At 33.6% G+C, this 18,703-nt stretch overlaps 1 protein-coding gene across 6 annotated transcripts in view; it reads right to left on the reverse strand.

Annotated features, from left to right (window-relative positions):
• Positions 1-246: 246 nt before the first annotated feature.
• The window catches only part of DNAJB4 (DnaJ heat shock protein family (Hsp40) member B4), a 49,115-nt gene continuing 30,658 nt past the window's right edge, over positions 247-18,703 (reverse strand). For 2 of the 6 annotated variants that reach the window (XM_060625741.2, XM_078451759.2), the window contains exons 2-4: positions 9,814-10,055; positions 3,175-3,743; positions 247-1,451 (exon numbers count right to left, since the gene is read on the reverse strand). In XM_060625741.2, coding sequence (XP_060481724.1) covers positions 1,218-1,451; positions 3,175-3,743; positions 9,814-10,024 — 1,014 coding nt within the window. In that variant the 5' untranslated portion in view covers positions 10,025-10,055 and the 3' untranslated portion in view covers positions 247-1,217. The other 4 variants (XM_060625742.2, XM_078451760.1, XM_078451761.1 and 1 more) reach the window with 3 other exon arrangements.

Genomic DNA, 18,703 nt, shown 5'->3' on the forward strand with positions numbered 1-18,703 from the left:
TAAAAGACTCTTAGTCTGCCAAAGAGTGATAGGATCCAGTATAGCTTGTACATATATCAATCATCCTGAAAACTACTTTTGAACCAAAAACTTTGTTTCAAGACATCACTCTTACTCTAGTTAAAAGAAAAAGAAAACAATTTTTTAAACATAAATATATTTAAAAAATTAAAACACCTAAGAAATGCAATCTATGTATATGAAAAAGTAAAATATTTATATGCATAACAAGTAGTAGCAACATCATTCATAAGCAGCAGTTAGTGTTTATTTTCCCCATATTTTGGTTTAACACCATAGTGGTACTTTATTCTTTTTAGGGAAATTGCATAAGGTACATATAGCATATTATCAGTAAGTTATAGAAGACTGTATAATTGGAAAATTAATTCCAAGTAACAATATTTCCTCTAAAAACACATTTATTATTAAACAAATTATTTTAAACTAGTGGACAATAAAATGTGCCTATAATTTATTAAGTCCAAGATATATAGTCAACTTGCATAAAATTACATATGGCATTTTAAAAACAGCCTATTTCTAAAATATCAGTAATTCAGGCAATTGGGATTTCCACAGGAGATAAATTGCCATTAATTTCCTTTTTATGATGAAAATGTCTGCCTTAAGAACATTACAACTATGTTATTAAGAAATGCTACAGCATACTTTAAAGATCAAAATGGTGAAACATATGCATTAGTATATTCTTTTACGGGTACCAGCCCTATAGCAGCATTTCAGATGGAGATTTAAATCTAGTCAACCACATTTCCAAATGACTTGGGCTTTAATTTTCTAGAAATACATATCACATGTGTATTTTAGTTAAGAATTTAAATTTCCATTATAAATGAGAACCTATCATACTGATAATGTAAAGATAAAAGAAATAAAGTACTTTAGGATAGGCTAGTACTTTATTAGAAATATATCCACTAACTCCACAAAAACAAATTTTACATGAAGCAAAATACTAAAAATTTCTGATTTGGGAGAAATGAAATAAAATACAGTGAATAGGTTTTCTCTTCATCTCTAACTGTAAAAATCCCTTTTGCCTATTTATTTGACCCGTCTCTATTCATGCAATTTAATGAATCCTCAAAATAATTTACACATCTTTATACAGAATTCACATCTACATCAGTAAACTGCCAGTCCTTTTATATTTTCAGTGCCTTATCAAAATATGGGTAACAAAGTTTTTCATTCTATGAGGCAGGAAGATGTTTCCTAAGTACTTCTTTGGATGATGAGGATATAGTATCTGGGAAGGACACCTCAAATTCTATTAGAAGGTCACCACGCTGGTCAGGATTTTTTGGAAATGGCAGCCCGTATCCAATAATTCTTCTCCTCATTCCAGGTTTCACAATATCATTTATTGACATAGGTATGGTTCTTCCATCCATTGTTGGCACGTTAATTGAGCAGCCACACAATGCCTAAAATAGACCAAATAAAATGAACAAACTCCAAAACTTAAAAAACTCAACAAAAATATAACCAAGTATGAAGAATGAAACCACTAAGGTAAAACATTAACCTCCAAAAGAATATCAATAATTGTAAGACTTTTTCCCTGTTAACAAATCTCTTTAGGACATGCATGATCAGACATATTATAAAAGAAGGAAAGGAGAAGGGGAAGGAAGGAAAAGGAAAGAGAAGTAAAGGATGTCTTCCACTATGCCCTGAAATGAAATGGAATGTTTGAGACTGCCATTACAACATTCAAAATGCAGGGATGGAAATGGACAAGAAAAGAGGGAGAAATTTAGGAAAAGAATAGAATAAGAGTAAGTACCTACTTCTCTGGAAGGAAAAATATTAGGATAAGAAATACATTTATTGGTTTAGTCAACAAATGTTTACTGAGCGCGTACTATATGCCACACATTCCTGCTAGATGCTGAGCTAAGGGACCATGAACAGGGACCCCCACCTCAGGGAATGCACAAGGAACTCAGGAGCAAACCAGTAATAACAATACAGTATATATAACATTGGCACAGAGGTGCAGAAGTCTTTTGTGAGACAAAGGGCACCCATCATACCCCCTTATCTTCTGACAGTACAGAATGAGCTAAGCTTTGGACCGTTAGCAAGTATTGAAGCAGAGCGAGGAACAACAGTGTTCCATAGACTAGAGCTCAGACAATGACATAGATGTATATAAGATAATAATGGAGCAAATTTAGGGAAATGTATATACATTTATGGGTAGAAACAGAGGGAGACAAAATCCCAAGCAGGCTCCACGCTGTTAGCTTAAACTCACAAACCATTAGATCATGACCTAAGCTGAAATGATGTCAGACGCTTAACAGACTGAGACACCCAGGCACCCCTAAAATGACCTTTCATTTTAAGCTAAAAAGTTTGGACTTTATGGTAGATGCTATGTGGAATTATTTAAGAATTTTAAGCAGGGAAGTGACATGGCCATATATGCAGGATTATAATGCAATTTGAAAAACAGTATCTAAAAACAGAACAAATAAGAACTTATAAAGCAGTACCTTTAACAATTATTTTAAATTAATATCTTTTTGTTATATAAGTATTACTCCAAATTAACAATTTTGGGGAAAACCTTATACATGGACTAAGGTGATAAAATTCCAATGTATATCTCATAAACCATATCTATAAAAACTGAGTAGAGTTAACCCAATATTAGGTTTCATAGTGCGTAACCCAGTTAGCACTTAAAGTTGGCATTTAAATTGCTAGTACAGGTAACTAAACTTAGAAAATATAATCCTACCCGTGAGAGAGGCATTATAGGGGTGCCTGGGTGGCTCAGTCGGTTGAGCATCTGACTTTGGCTCAGGGCATGATCTCATGGTTTGTGGGTTTGAGCCCTGCGTTGGGCTCTCTGCTGTCAGCACAGAGCCCACTTCAGATCTTCTGTTCCCCTCTCTCTCTGCCCCTCCCCCACTAACACGCACACGCACGCGCTCTCTCTCTCTCTCTCCCTCTCTCAAATAAACAAACATTAAAAAAAAAAAGAGGTATTATAGTAGTACTACCTCTGGGGGTTCTTATGAGAATTTAAATAACATACTAAACATTTAATAAATATTAGCTATTGTTTAGATAAATTCCCTAAGATCAGATGCATAATTCTGTCTGGTTTCAGAATCCCTGGTGCTACTAACTTACCTCTCGTAAAGTAATTTTAGCAGTGTAAATTATATTTGATCCATCCCTTTTAAATTTTGGGTGATCTTTATCTTTAATGATAAAAACAATGTCTGCTGGAATACTAGTTGGCGTTTCATCTCCTTCCCTTGGAAAAGTAATTTTGGTGCCTTCTTTCCACCCTTTCTTAATCTCGATGGTGAGAATTTTGTCCTCAGATCTATAACTCCTTCCATCAGGATTTAACCTTTTTCGAGAAATCTTCATCCGTTTGGTACAACCACTATATATTTCTTCAAGTGATACTCTAAGTTCATGAATAACTGGAGGATCTTGTTTAATGCGGGATGGTCCCACAGAATTCCTGTCTCTGGGATATCCATTCATGCTGAATCCAAAGGCAGTAAAAGGATCTCCATCTACTTCCATTTCATCAGAATCTCTACCACCAGGCATCCGTCTTCCAAAGAAAATTTCAAAGGGATTGGAACCTCCAAAGAATGCTGCAAATGTGGCATGAGGGTCACCGTGAAAGGTGTACCGGAAGGTACCTCCTTGTCCATCAGTACCTCCTGCTCCTCCTTTCAACCCTAAATGAACAAATAAACATGATTAGAAAAAAGCTTGCAACTCTCAAAAGTTAAACTTTCAAAGTTGTATCCCTAATTAAGATTTTGGCCACCTTAGGTTATAATTTATTAAGATTGGCCAGAAATGCCATTGTAACTAAATACAGAACGGTTACCTAACTTTTGATCATTCCATCCTAAGTTAAATGTTTAGCTTTCAAATTCTTCCTCCACATCCCCATCTTTAGTGACAATTTATTCCTGAATCTTTGTTCTATACACAAATAAGAAAATAAAGTCAGGAACCTCTTGTTTCATAAACCACTGGTTTGATAACCTGACGTATGTAAGTTTTCAAAAGACGACAATTGAAAGGTCTTTGGTAATAGATGCAAAATGCATAACTTAAATCTTTAAGTATCATTATAGAGCATAATCAATAATATAAAATACCATATTCATACTAACTAGCTTCATTTTAGATCATCTTTTACTTTAAGAATTAAAATAGAACTCTTTCTGTGGCAGAAAGGGGAAAAAATTTTATTAGGACACATTATGAAAAATGTTTCTTTAAACTGTTACCCTATTCTAGCTAACAAAATTGTTTAGGCATATCCTGTGATAGCATTAATTTCAACACTATGTAGAAAGAAGACTAACATCAAGAGCTATAAACACTCTGTAAGTCCTTTGGGCTGGTTATTTCTGTCTGTTGTGCACAACTTGCTTCAGACTCTGAGATAGTGACCTTTTGGCCCTGTTCTTTAAGATTCAACTAAGTAATATGTAGTTCACAAACAATTATACTTTTGAGGCTGCATTTTCTGCTATATATTAAAGACAGTTTCTGTTAAAGACCCATCAAACATTAGTATAGTGGTCTTTTAAAGGATCAATACTGACAAGGATTTATATCATTATAGTAGTAGCAAAGTTTCTGAATGAGCCTTACGGGCATTCCTGACCAAGGAAACAAGGAGGAATAGAATCTAAAAATTTTTAAATGTGATAAATTCAAGAGATTAAGAGATTCCAATATCTTCAAACAGTGAGTAATTTGAGGGCAGGAAATACATTCTATTCATTTTTGCATTGCTCACATATACAGGGCTGAAAATGATGACACTCGTGTTTATTGACTAGAGAATAAACTAATTCTTAAAGTGTGTTTAAACTTTGAAAGGGATCTTGAATGTCGGGATAGAGAAGAGGCAAAAGCTATATAAAGTACAATCATACATACACATACATGAGAGATTTAATAATAAAAAATTATACTGGAATCACTCAGCATGCTTTCAAAGAGATTTAGTTTTGTATGTTTTATTCTATTTGGCTTCTTCCATTAAAAAGTACACATATAGTATGGAAGTATTGAATCACTGTATTGTACACCCAAATCTAATATAACAGTGTATGTTAACTGGAATAAAAATTAAAATTTCAAAACAAACATATATATATATTCTTTTTCATCCAACAGTCTCAATTGATGTTTAAATTTTTACCTTCATCCATGAATAAAAATCTGGAGAGACTAAGAAAAATTTAATAATCTGAAAAACTGTTAAAATATGTATTGAATGATACATCCAAATAGCAGTTAGGATGTTCCTTTCAGAAAGAGAATGACAAGTATAAGCAGGACAAGGAGTTTTAACATGCAGCTCACACAAAACTTCTTTTTATAATTTTTAGTGGTACAGTTTTAACTCCAAATGTTAAAAAAAGATAGTGACAGAGTTTTATAAGTGACAAGTTATGTATATAGCTCAAGGTCATGACCAATGTGACTGAACCAATGCTTAAATTACTTCAATCATTTCATCTTTTATCCCACAAATATAATAGAGTATAATAGTTTAAGAACGAGTTGAGTACATTAGCTTGCCCAATCTAACTCTCTACAAGACAAAATCTAAATATTTTGGACTCATAATAAATTCATGAAAAGAAAGAACAACATTTTAAGTTATTACACTATGGGTTTGGCTTTTCCTTAAAACCTCTTCTCTTCTCTGCCAAAAATGGTAACTCAGTCAGGATTACAGAGGCTCTGAGAAGATTCACACAGTCTGAAGTGACATTTATCAAAGCTGACAATGGAGCTTTGAGGTTTTCCTTGACACTAAACAGTCAAGTACATACATCGCTCAGATTAAGTACAAGGCTACTACAATGACTGAGAAAATCATACCAATATTCATAACAATATAACATGAATTATTATGTAAGTATCACTTGATTGCCTAGCACCTGAATTATAACAGGCATGTTATCAACTATACAGTCAACTCTTTATTACATACATTTTGAGTGCTCATGGAAAATTTTAATATTCAACTGGATTCCTCTGTTCTCCAAAATATTTTCTAGACACCATCATCACTTTTCATGATAAGGAATATACTCTGGAATCAACATTTGCCCATGCTGTGTAGCAAGACTGCTATTATTTAAAAACCAACCAACCAATTTGCAATCCAAAAACAAGTATGTGTTTGGTATACTCTCCATAACAATAATTTCCACTAGTTAGTTGAAAGTTTGTCAAAAGAAGCAGCACTGGAGAAGAATTAGGATTTCAAAGAAAAAAATTACAGGACTTTAACAACTCTTATTTTAGGGAGATTTGATATGTAAAAATCTAGATTTATAGCAAGACTTACAAAGTTACTAGAATAATGAGATCCTTTAAGTAGTCTTGACTCAAAATTTCAACTTATTTTTAAAAATACATAGCAAATAAAGAGATTCAGTTGATTACATAAAGAAGGAACAAGTGAGTATAAAGATTAATATACTAAACACAAGTTTGATCATTATAAATACTACCTTTCAGTAGTTAAAGAAAGTTACTCAATAAACTACATACCAAAAAAAGGCATAAAGGAAAAGAGATCTAGGATCTAGGGTTACAGATCTAGGATGCTGTAAGGAGGCATTACTGAAAGTCTTTTTTTTTTTTAAGCATTTTAATACAAACTTCTGTTGAAATCCATTGAACCACAAACCTAAAACCTTCTAGGAGATACAGGTTCAAAATCCAATTTTAAATTTCTGTAGTTGTGGGTGTTTTTTGTTTTTAAATGATTCAACTATGGAGAACATTTCTCTATTTTTAAAAATAGCTTTATTTATTACATACTATAAAATTAACCCATTGCAAATATATAAATCAGTGATTTTAGTAAAGTTGTAGAGTTGTGCAGCCATCATCACAATCCAGATATAGATCATTTCCATCAACCTAACCAGTTCTCTACTTTCTATTTGTAGCTGATCCCTGCTCCCACTTCTAGCACTAGGCAACCCATTGATACACTTGCTTTCTCTATAAATGTGCCTCTTCCATGCATTTCAATAAATGGAATCATAGCATATGTTGCCTCTGACATCTGACTTCTTTATCTAGCATAGTTTTTGAGGTTCATCCATGTTATAGCATGTTTCATTAAATCAATCTTTTTAATGCTAAGTAGTATACCAGTGTGTCCGTGTGTATGTACACACATACATATATATCACATTTGGTTTATCCATTCAGTTAATGATAGTACTTTTAAATTGTTCCCAGTTTGGGGCCATTACAACTAATGCTGCTATGAACATTCATGTACATATCTTTTTGTGGACCTATGTTTTCATTTCTCTTTACAGATTCCTACGAGCAGAACTGCTGGGTCATACGGTAAATTTAAAACATCTTTAGTTTTGTCCAAAAATTTTAAAACCCAGCATTTAAAACTGTGGATATTAGAGATTTTCAAAACATGAATAAATTGGATCACTGGTTCTCTTAGTCTCTAAATATATAAATTTAGCATGTTCAATTCATATACTTCTCAGTTCATGGTTCCTGTTCCCACTGTCCTAGACCTTGACAGCGAGTATAATAACTGGGGAAAACAAGTATATCATATGAATTACTAACAGCTCCAGAGTCCTAACATTCAGTGTTTTGTTACTACTGAAGAAACACATAGAGCTATGGAACCAGGCCTGCAGATACAAACTGACCAATGAAAGGCAAAGAGAAAAAATGTTCTCCCACATTTAAACAGTATACCTAAAAGGGATTTTTTCAAAGAATAAATGAGCTATTCTGAATAAAGAGCAAATAAATATAATGCTTTTCTGTAAAGGAAGAATACTTTTGAAAAAATCATCAAATAACTTTCATTTAACTGTATTTTCAAATAACTCCTAACTAGAGAATGATATTTCTGAATATATTTCAATGCTTTAAAAAATTTATTCTCCCCTCTCTATTACCTTTATTGTTTATGGCAATTATCTGAATCAAGAACAAAAAAAGATTCAGGGTACAGAGATGATACTGCTTTTGTTCTTTAAAAATTCACTCACTGTGATGATGACCAGTAAAAATCAAACTAGAGAAATACTACTGAAGAGAAACACTATTAAGAGGTAATATTAAGCCAAGAAAAATGTCTCATTGGATGACTTGAAAATTCTGGAGATAAATATCCTTAGTATACACTGAATTCTATGGCTTCGTCATAAACAAACTTAAGCCATCAGGGAGATGTGGGTTAAGCAGTGGATATCTGCTTTTTCTTGGGAATGTATAGTGTTGCTTCATGTTTGTGAATTCCTTTACAAAATCACAAATAACTTCTTCAGAAAGAGTATATTATAAGTATCTCACAATCCTGGTTAGCTTTTGAGATGAACCAAATCGTATTTTGATTAGTATGGCCATAAGGAATAAGCAGAATTGAACTGGCCATTATTTGCCTTTTTCAATATTTATCTTGTAAGAGCCTGACACTGCAGGTCCTCATCACCAACAACAGAAACTGCAATTTAAGGCAACTCAGATCAAAAAGAAAAACAAAACAAAACAAAAAGAAAAAAGTTTCTACACAATCACGCTGCTTATATAAAATTTTTTTTTTTTTTAATGAGTTAGTGCTTCACTGTATTTTAGGGTATATTTCTAATTAGGAAAATTTTACGTTAAATGCAATAAAGGAGACAAAGAAATAACAAAAAAGTTTTCATAACTACAATGATTTAAAAGAGAACATTTTGGGAGGAAAAAAAATAATGAAATAACGTGGTCCTGATTTGAAATGTTAAAAATCCCAGAACCTATAGGAATTAAAGTGTTTTTGTTGTTGCTGTTAATTAGCAATTTAAAATAGTCTTCATAGCTACATTTATATGGAGATGATGGACAAATTTAATTTAAAATCCAGAATGATAAAAGGATAATCTTAAATAACCCCTGTTTACTGTATTCAACTAGTTTCTGATCTCACAGTGCAAGAAACAAAAGTATGGCAGGGAGAGGAAAGGGAAGTTGTCACGCTTTCCTCAATACCTAGATAGTAAAATTTCAAAAGAAATAATGTTACCTAAAAGTAAATCAATAATTGTTCTAACTAGGTGGCCATTTTAGGTCAAAAATTGTATTTCTGAGATCTCAGTTTCTTGGCACACACTTACTGTTTACAATTAAGCTAAAAACTTGTTCTGGTATTTTATGACATCAGGAAAATTCTTTCCTCTCCAGGCGGAATGCCAAAAACAACTACAGCTGAATGCCTGGGCCTTCTGCTTCTCAGGGAGACGATTCTGTCTTGTTCCATCTAAACTAAATTGCTATCAGAAAGGCAAAAAACTTCTCTAGTTTTTGCGAATAAAATATAAACTACCCAGAATGTGAACTGCCAATGTTAAAATTTTAAATGACTGAAGGATCTTTATTGGTTCTGGCAGAAAATTCATTAGAAAACAAAACAGGTTGCATAAGACTTTGACACAATTCATTAATGGGCAAGGGAATTTAAGGTTTCTTTTCAAATATACAATGTTAACATAAATCTACTGGTAGAATATATATATTACAAAATTCCAAAAAAAGGGCAAGCAAATACATTTCATTCACAGCTATGTAATAATATTTATTCATATGATCAAAGATGAAATCTTGCTTTTATCTATTTGTCTTTCTACTTTGATGCCTGATGATTTAATTTAATTATGACCAGAAAGCTGAAAGCGGGGGAGAAAGAGAGACAGAGCTGGAGAGACTTAAAGATATACACAGAATACTTACCTTCCTCCCCAAACTGATCATATATTTCTCTCTTTTTAGGATCACTCAATACTTCATAAGCTTCTGCGACCTCTTTAAATTTTTCCTCTGCTTGAGGAGATTTGTTCTTGTCCGGATGAAATTTGAGTGCTTGTTTTCGGTAAGCTTTTTTAATATCTTCATCTGAAGCTCCTTTTTCAATTCCCAAAATGTAATAATAGTCTTTCCCCATTTCGAATGCCTTGAAATGAACTTAGATTTCCCTTTGTGAAAGAAAACAGCGTCCCCAGTCTTAGCAATACAACGATTCCAAGAAAAATAAACCAAGCTGGGTATTTTAAAAGTTAAAGCAAATCAGCAATTCAGTTTCGCTGTCTTAAGGCAGCAAGCAAGCAGCGTCTCTATTTAATTCCTTCCCCAAAGGCTTACTTACAGATAAATATACACTACACAGGAGACAGCCTCCTTCTAGATCCTCCCATTTTCACTACGTGTCTCTGTACTTTCTAGAACAGCAAATGCTACAGGACGTCACTTCCCCAGCTGCCTCTAGTCAAAGTACAGAGCTAGGTTTTCTCCTCCTCCACGATTAACTATTCATTTTCCTTCTGGCTCTATCATTTTTATTTCCTTTTTAAGAAGCTAAGTGGATTAAGAACCCAATATTTCAGCACAGAATATCATAACTACGTTTTTATTTACTCTATTGTAGGAGAAAAAAAACAAAATAATTATAGCCAATAGGCATCCTATGTTAAAATAAATTAAAGGCATTATACAAATTTAAAGGTATCCTTGAACTGATTTTAGGTATTTTAATTTCAATTTCAAGTTATCCAAATATAAGATACACAATGCTAAAATATGGTTTGTTTAAATTAACATTTCAGATAATTTGTGTCATTTTCAGAATTCCTGGGGTCTATCAATCAGAAATGCCAGGAGGTCAACATACCAATTTCACATTGTAAAAGGATATCATAAACATCAAAAGCAGTCAAGGACTTAAATATTATCTTAGTTAGTGGTTTTAACTAGTTTTCTGTAATATACAAGAGTTAGTAGTTCTGGCAAACTAAATATTTGTGAAAGCTTCTTATCTGATTTTAGCTACTTTAGCAAAAACAGAATGAGATCCCACTCCCCCCACCTCTGTCTCCGCCCAATTCTTAGGGTCACTATTTAAAGAATTTTTGTGCTGCAGGAAAGATAGAAGAAAAGTATCAGGTTACAGACAGTAAATACTCACGTTTCTTATAAGACCTTAACTGGATCATCTTAAAATCTGCATATGCTATTTACAGGGCAGCGATATGAGAAATATTTTTGCTTTTAAAAACACATTTCCCTAATTATGATTATCAATACTCATTGCTGAAGGTTTTGGAAAACACAGAAAGAAAAAAGAATAAAATAAAAACCTCCCTATCATACCACTTTATGTAATTCCTGCTAAGTATATTTCCTTGTAGTCATTTTTTCCTATGAATATTTATATTATATTTATATTTATGATATTTATAGTTTTGTATTTGTTTTTTTGTTAACAAAGTTTATGTCATATCATTTACATACCCTTTTGATATCTGCTTTTTTGTATATATTTTGTATATTTATGAGAAATATTTTCAATCTATATTACTCATCTTTTATCTCCTATTGTTTTGTCATCTTTTCAAAGATGTTCCCATTTCTAATATAATGGAAAGATGGATTAATAAGAAAATGTCAAAAGAATTGCACACAGCCCTATAGATACCTTAAATCTGTAAACTTGGAAGAAAACAAAGAACATTTAAAGGAAAAGTAAATGTACATATATGTTTAGAGTATAGTGAAAAGGTAACAATCACATGTTAACCTTTAAAGATATGGGAACACCTACTCTATCTATATGCCAAGCAGTTTTACATTAATGATTCAGCAATTCTTTCAGAACATTCATCTTTTTACTTTGACAGCTAGGATTTCCTGTTTTTCAAAACTCTCTCCTTTAAAAATACTTTGGTATTAGAAACGAATAGCATCTTTCTAGCTTATTTACAGATTACAAAGATTTGTCAGCCATTCAAGCAAATTTTTTAGTTCCATCAAGGAATACTCAATGTCAAAAGGTTAACATTCAAATCCAAAAACCTTAGGGGAAAATGCTAATATCCAAAGTCAACTTAAAACTCCTACTTAAAAAAAATTGCAAGCTGAAGTCCTGTAGAAGTACAGCATCTCCAGTAAGAGTAAAAATATAATAAAAATCACCTTTTCTAGAATTAATTTCCAAAAGAATTCCTTTAAAATACTCATTACCAAAGGAACACTGACATTACTATCTGTGAAAAGCCTGAATTGTTCTGGTAGGTAATGCTGGGAGGAAAGAAAAAAATAGATTCTTATCTGATTTAATCATTTTCAGATAGGTAGAAATATTACCAGGACTTGGCATATTAAATGACTTTAGAACCCGAGACTAGATCTTTCACATTTCAAAGAAATGCATTACCTATTAACAAATGGAAACAAATCTGACTTTCTACATGTAGAGAAGGATGATAAAGGATTTTTATATTTCTTCAAATATCATACACACAAAAAAGAACCATAGTGGTAAACCTGAAAAGCAAGAATTCATCTCAACTGTGAAATTTCAAGTTATTAAATAAGCAGTTATAATTTGAAGATTTTAAATAATAAAACAATCTAGCTAGGTTTTGGTAAAATGAGTACTGTAAATAATTCTTTCAAACATTTGGGAACAATGCCAACAGACACATGAAAAGATGTTTGGCATCACTAATCATCAGGGAAATGCAAATCAAAACCACAGTGAGATATTACCTCACACCAGTCAGAATGGATAGTATCAAAAAGACAAAAAATAACAAATGTTGGTGAGGATGTGAAGAAAAGAGAACCCTCATGCACTGTTAGTGGAAACGTACATTGGAGCAACCATTGTAAAAAAGACTGTGGAGCTTGCTCAAAAATTTAAAAATAGAAATACCACAGGATCCAGTAATTCCACTACTGGGTATTTTACCCCAAGGAAACAGAAACACTAATTCAAAAAGATATATGCACCCACACATTCACAACAGCATTATTTACAATAGCCGAGACATGAAAGCAACCTAAGTGTCCATTCATGGATGAATGGATAAAGATACTATATACGGGAATGAATAAGTCACAGGGATGAAAGGTATAGCATAGGGAATATAGTCAATGGTATTGTAATAGCACTGTATGGTGACAGACGGTAGCTACACTTGTGGTGAGCACAGCATAACCTATAGAGTTGCTGAATCACTGTGTTATACACTTGAAACTAATGTAATATTGTGTGTTCAACTATACTGCAATAAAGAAGATAAATATGGCAGCATCAGTGGGCAGTTGAGGGGTCAAGGCCAACTCATACCCATAGCCAGGTGAGCCTGACTATTCCTCCATTGCTTCAATGTCAAGTGAGCAGAAAAAAGCACCATGGAGCCTAGGAAATTAGGTAGGCCCAGAGGGGGGGAAAAAAAACAGCACACTCAGGCTACTGAGGAAAAACATCCCTTTTTTTTTAAGAGCTAAAATCCACTACATTTTTTTTTTAAAGAATGAGAAACACTCATAACAGGAAAGTTATTCCTGAAATGTATAACTCTATACTACTGTCCTAGGATTCTCTCTCAGAACCCTTGGAAGGAGCGTGGCCCTACCCACATCTTGGTTTAGCTGCCAAAAGTGTAAGAATAAATTTTTGTTGTTTTAAGATGTTTACCTTGTGACAATTTGTTTTAGCAGCCCTAGGAAACTAAAACAGTGAGAAATACAAAAAAGTATGTATGATGTAAATGGACAGTTCAAAATTGGTAACAATAAACACCCATTTATCCATTAAAAAAATAAATAATAAATATAATTTTAAAAATCATTTGGGAACAAGTATTAACAATTTTAAGGGGCACCTGGGTGGCTCAGTCGGTTAAGCTTCTGACTTTGGTTCAGGTCATGATCTCATGGTTCAAGAGTTTGAGCCCCACGTCGGGCTCTGTGCTGACAGCTCAGACCCTGGAGCCTGCTTCGGCTTCTGTGTCTCCTCTCTCTCTGCCATCCCTCCCCCTTCATGCTCTCTCTCTCTTTCTCTCTCTCTCTCTCTCTCTCTCCCTCCCTCTCAAAAATAAATAAACATTAAAAAAAATAAAAAAATAAATTTAAATCCCTATAAATACCATAACCTGGAAATTTGTCCTTAAAAATAATTCACAGAAAAAAAACTATGAACATACCAATAAACTCATTGCACTAGATGTAATAGGGTAATAGATTAATATAGTCATTAAACTGCATAGTATTTTAGAGAAATTTTACTCGTTACATTTACTTTTTTCAGACTGAGCTATCTCCTCTACCACTTAGGAGTTAAAAATCTATTACACAATCACTTTACATTAAAATTTTTTCATCTAAGTTTTATTTCATCTATGAGATTAGGGTGTTTTGTTTGTATGATTTTTTTAATCAGGGTGGGTGACCAATTGTCATCCCTGTAAATAATGATCATGACAGAAATAGAGTATGTAAGGGAAAAAGTAGGGGCAGCCTTTAGGGATAATGGAGCTGAGATGTGAACAAGGTTCTTTTACTATTTTTTATTTTTTTTAATTAATTAATTTATTTATTTATTTTTAATTTTTTTTTTTTTTAACGTTTATTCATTTTAGAGACAGAGAGAGACAGAGCATGAATGGGGGAAGGTCAGAGAGAGAGGGAGACACAGAATCTGAAACAGGCTTCAGGCTCTGAGCTGTCAGCACAGAGCCCGATGCGGGGCTCGAACTCACGGACCGCGAGATCATGACCTGAGCCGAAGTCGGTTGCCCAACCGACTGAGCCACCCAGGCGCCCCACTATTTTTTAAAGTAAAAATAAAAACAGGGGCACTTGGGTGGCTCAGTCGGTTGAGCGTCCGACTTCGGCTCAGGTCATGATCTCACAGCTCGTGAGTTTGAGCCCCGCATCAGGCTCTGTGCTGACAGCTCAGAGCCTGGAGCCTGCTTCCGATTCTGTGTCTCCCTCTCTCTCTGCCCTTAACCCACTCGCATTCTGTCTCTGTCTCCCTCAAAAATAAATAAACATTAAAAAAAATAAATAATAAAAATAAAAATAAAAACACAGCCAAAAAACTACATAATAGTCTATTTGAAATACTGTTTAAAAATCACATAGATCCTTGCTTATTTGATTTTATACATATATATGTGTATGGCAGAAAGTTGGGTAACAAGAACCAGAGTTAATAAAACATACACTTTTTTCCCTTAAATTTCTTTAAGGCTACTATATTTTTAATAAAGACATAAAATTAGTATATGTATTTTAAAATTTTTACTAATCAAACATTAATGTGATTATTCCATGAAAACACAATTCTCTTCTGTTTATTAAAAGAAAATTACAGGGGCACCTGTCTGGCTCATTTGATAAAACTTGTAACTCTTGATCTTGGGATCATGAGTTCAAGCCCCATATTGGGTATAGAGCTTACTTTAAAAATAAGTAAGTAAATTAATTAATTAATTAATTAATTAATATTACAAAGATTCTTCTCCTTAATGTTTATAGTTTACAAGATTAAGTTCTCATGCTGGAATAGGGGTGGTTCATCTCTAACTGAAGTAAAGATAATGTATTTTAAGGGATTTTAATTTTTTCAACCGAGTCAGAAAACTTAAGTGTAGTTATTATTTTATTTATCAAAGTTTTTTTTTTTTAAACATGGTTTAATGGTTTTGGGCCCAATTATTTATTTGGAGGAAGTGTGCCACTCTATTTTAGGGAGACATGGGCCAGAATTCAGTAAAAATTCTAATGACATTATACATATTTTTTCAATAACTTTAACAAAGATTCCTTATTTGGGATATTATGCTTTCATAGTAACTATAGATAAATTATTTTTACAGAAATTATTTTTGATTGTATAATCAGTTTCAAATATTAAATATGTTTAGATATCAGAGCTAAAGATAGCACTTGAATCACACACTAAAAATCCTAAAAGTACCTAACTAGTCATTCAACTGATGCCATCTTCACCTTCTACTTTGGCTTTATTAATATACAATAAAAAAGTTTTTTTCTCCAATTCACAAATCATTTCCCAGTTTATAATACATTAGTACAAAGAAAGACAGCATGCCTTCTAGAGTCTCAGAAGAAATTATTATTAAAATTCAGATCATCACTTAAATACTTGAAGGCAAACGACTTCTAATATTTTACCAATGCTCCTGTTGAAAACTTTTTCTGTCGATATTTAATTCATAAATGGGTAGGTACATTTAGTTCAGAAATTTCTCATCAAGTGATTAATTTTAGTAAGTTGTGACTTCCATTCCCTAATACTTCTTATCCAAGAATAAACAGACTGAGGCTCTTTTACACTTGTCCTCACAGTACTTTAGATAGTTAAATAGTGGTGGGGCACCTGGTTGGCTCAGTGGGTTTCTGATTTTGTCTCAGGTCGTGATCTCAGGGTCATGAGATAGAGCCCCGTGTCAGACTCTGTGCTGACAGTGCAGCGCCTGCTTGGGATTCTCTCTCTACCCCTTCCCTGCTCACTCTCTCTCTTCTCTCTCTCAAAATAAATAAGCATTTTTTTTAAAAAAAGAGAGTTGAATAGTAGTTATAAAATTTGCTAGGGTGGCGCCAGGGAATATTGATTGTGTACTGGTTAAAAGCACAGATTTTAGAGCCAGACTGCCAGGGTTAGAGTCCTGACAACATGACTCCAGCTGTGGAGCCTTGGACTTAACTTTACTATGCCTCAGTTTCCTTATCTGTCAAATGGGATTAACATTAATATCTACTTCATAGGGCTGTTGTGAGGATTAAATGAGATAAATGTGTGATGCACTTAAATGTGACTGGCACATAATGAGGACTATGGAAGTATTGAGTACTATTGTGATAACAATGATCTCATCATATCAACTAGAAGGACTTTTTCCTACAAAATAATTACTACACCATAGGGATAATAAAATGTCTTTATTTACAAGTGTATGCATCCACACACACAACAGCTGTCCAACTAAGAATAAATGGCTCTTTCCAAATGCTCCAGTTAATACTTGTTACTTATTCATCTTGACTTCACTAAAATTTACAATCATTAAATCTTCACATAGGTAGCATTCATAGTATTTCAAATACATACACTTGTATTTCAAATGCAAATTTCAAATACCTTGACTGTATTTCAAACATAGTAATCCAGACTGGTATTGGTGAAAGAACAGGCAAATAGACCAATAGAACAGAATAGAGAGTCCAGAAATAGAGATGTATAAATATAGTCAACTGATCTTTGACAAAAGAGCAAAGGCAATACAATGGAGGAAAAAAATAGTCTTTTCAACCAACAGTGCTGGAACAACTGGACATCCACTTGCAAAGGAATGAATCTAGACACAGACCTTAAACCTTTTACAAGAATTAACTCAAAATGGATCACAGACCTAAGTGTAAAAATGCAAAACTATACTAGAACATATGACAAAAATCTAGATGACCTTGGGTTTGGCAATGATTTAAATAAAATACCAAAGGCACAGTTCATGAAAGAGAAAACTGTTAAGCTGGACTACATTAAAATTACAATTTTCTGCTGAGAAAGACATTGTCAAGCAAATGAGAAAACAAGCCACAGACTAGGAGAAAATATTTCAAAAGACATATCTGATAAAAGACTATTATCCAAAATATATAAAGAACTCTTAAATCTCAACAACAGGAAAACAAACAACCCAATTACAAAAATGGGCCAAAGAGGGGCGCCCAGATGGCTCAGTCGGTTGAGCGTCTGACTCTTGATTTCAGCTCAGGTCATGTTCTCATGGTACATGAGTTTGAGCCCCGTCTCGGGCTCTGCACTGACAGCGTGGAGCCTGCTTGGGATTCTCTCTCGTGCTCTCTGCCCCTCCCTCCCTCTCTCTGTTTCTCTCTCAAAATACTTAAATAAACGTTTGTGTTTGTTTTTTTTTTTAATGGGCCAGGGGTGCCTAGGTGGCTCAGTCAGTTAAGCATCTGGCTCTTGACCTTGGCTCAAGACATGATCTCAGAGTTAGTAAGTATGAGCCCCCCATGGAGCTCTGCACTGTTAGCACTTAGGATTCTCTCTCTCTCTCTCTATCTCCTCCTCCCTGGCTCTCTCTCTGTGTTCCCTCTCTCTCTCTCTCCTTCCCTCTCAAAATAAATAAACATTAAAAAAATTTTTTTGAAAGGGGGCATCTGGGTGGCTCAGTTGGTTAAATGTCCAACTTCGGTTCAAGTCATGATCTCACATTCATGGCTTTGAGCCCCAAGTCAGGCTCTGAGCTGTCAGCACAGATTGCTGACACACAGCTGTCAGCACTGGAGCCTGTTTCAGATTCTGTGTCTCCCTCTCTCTCTGCCCCTTCCCCACTCATGCTCTGTCTCTCAAAAATAAATAAACATTGAAAAAAATTTTCCATAAAAAAAATTTATAAAAAGAAAAATGGGCCAAAAACCTTAAAAGAAACCTCACTAAAGGAGACTAGCAGATGGCAAATAAGCATATGAAAAGATGCTACATATCAAAAGTCATCAGTGAAGTGAAAATAAACAAAGACATCACAACACACCTAGAAGAATGGCCAAAATTCAGAACACTGGCAACACCAAATGTTGGCAAAGATATAGAGTAATAGGAATTCTCATTCATTGTTGGTAGTACTGCAAAATAATAGTACATTCTAGAAGATAATTTGACGGTTTCTTAAAAAAACGAAATATACACTTATCATTCAATCCTGCAATCATGCTCCTTGGTATTTACTCAAAGAAACTCAAAACCTAGATCTACCCAAAAACCTGCACGTGGATGTTTACAGAAGCCTTA

This window comes from Panthera onca, chromosome C1 (assembly GCF_046562875.1).
Source record: "Panthera onca isolate mPanOnc1 chromosome C1, mPanOnc1 haplotype 2, whole genome shotgun sequence".
Lineage (NCBI taxonomy): Eukaryota > Metazoa > Chordata > Mammalia > Carnivora > Felidae > Panthera > Panthera onca.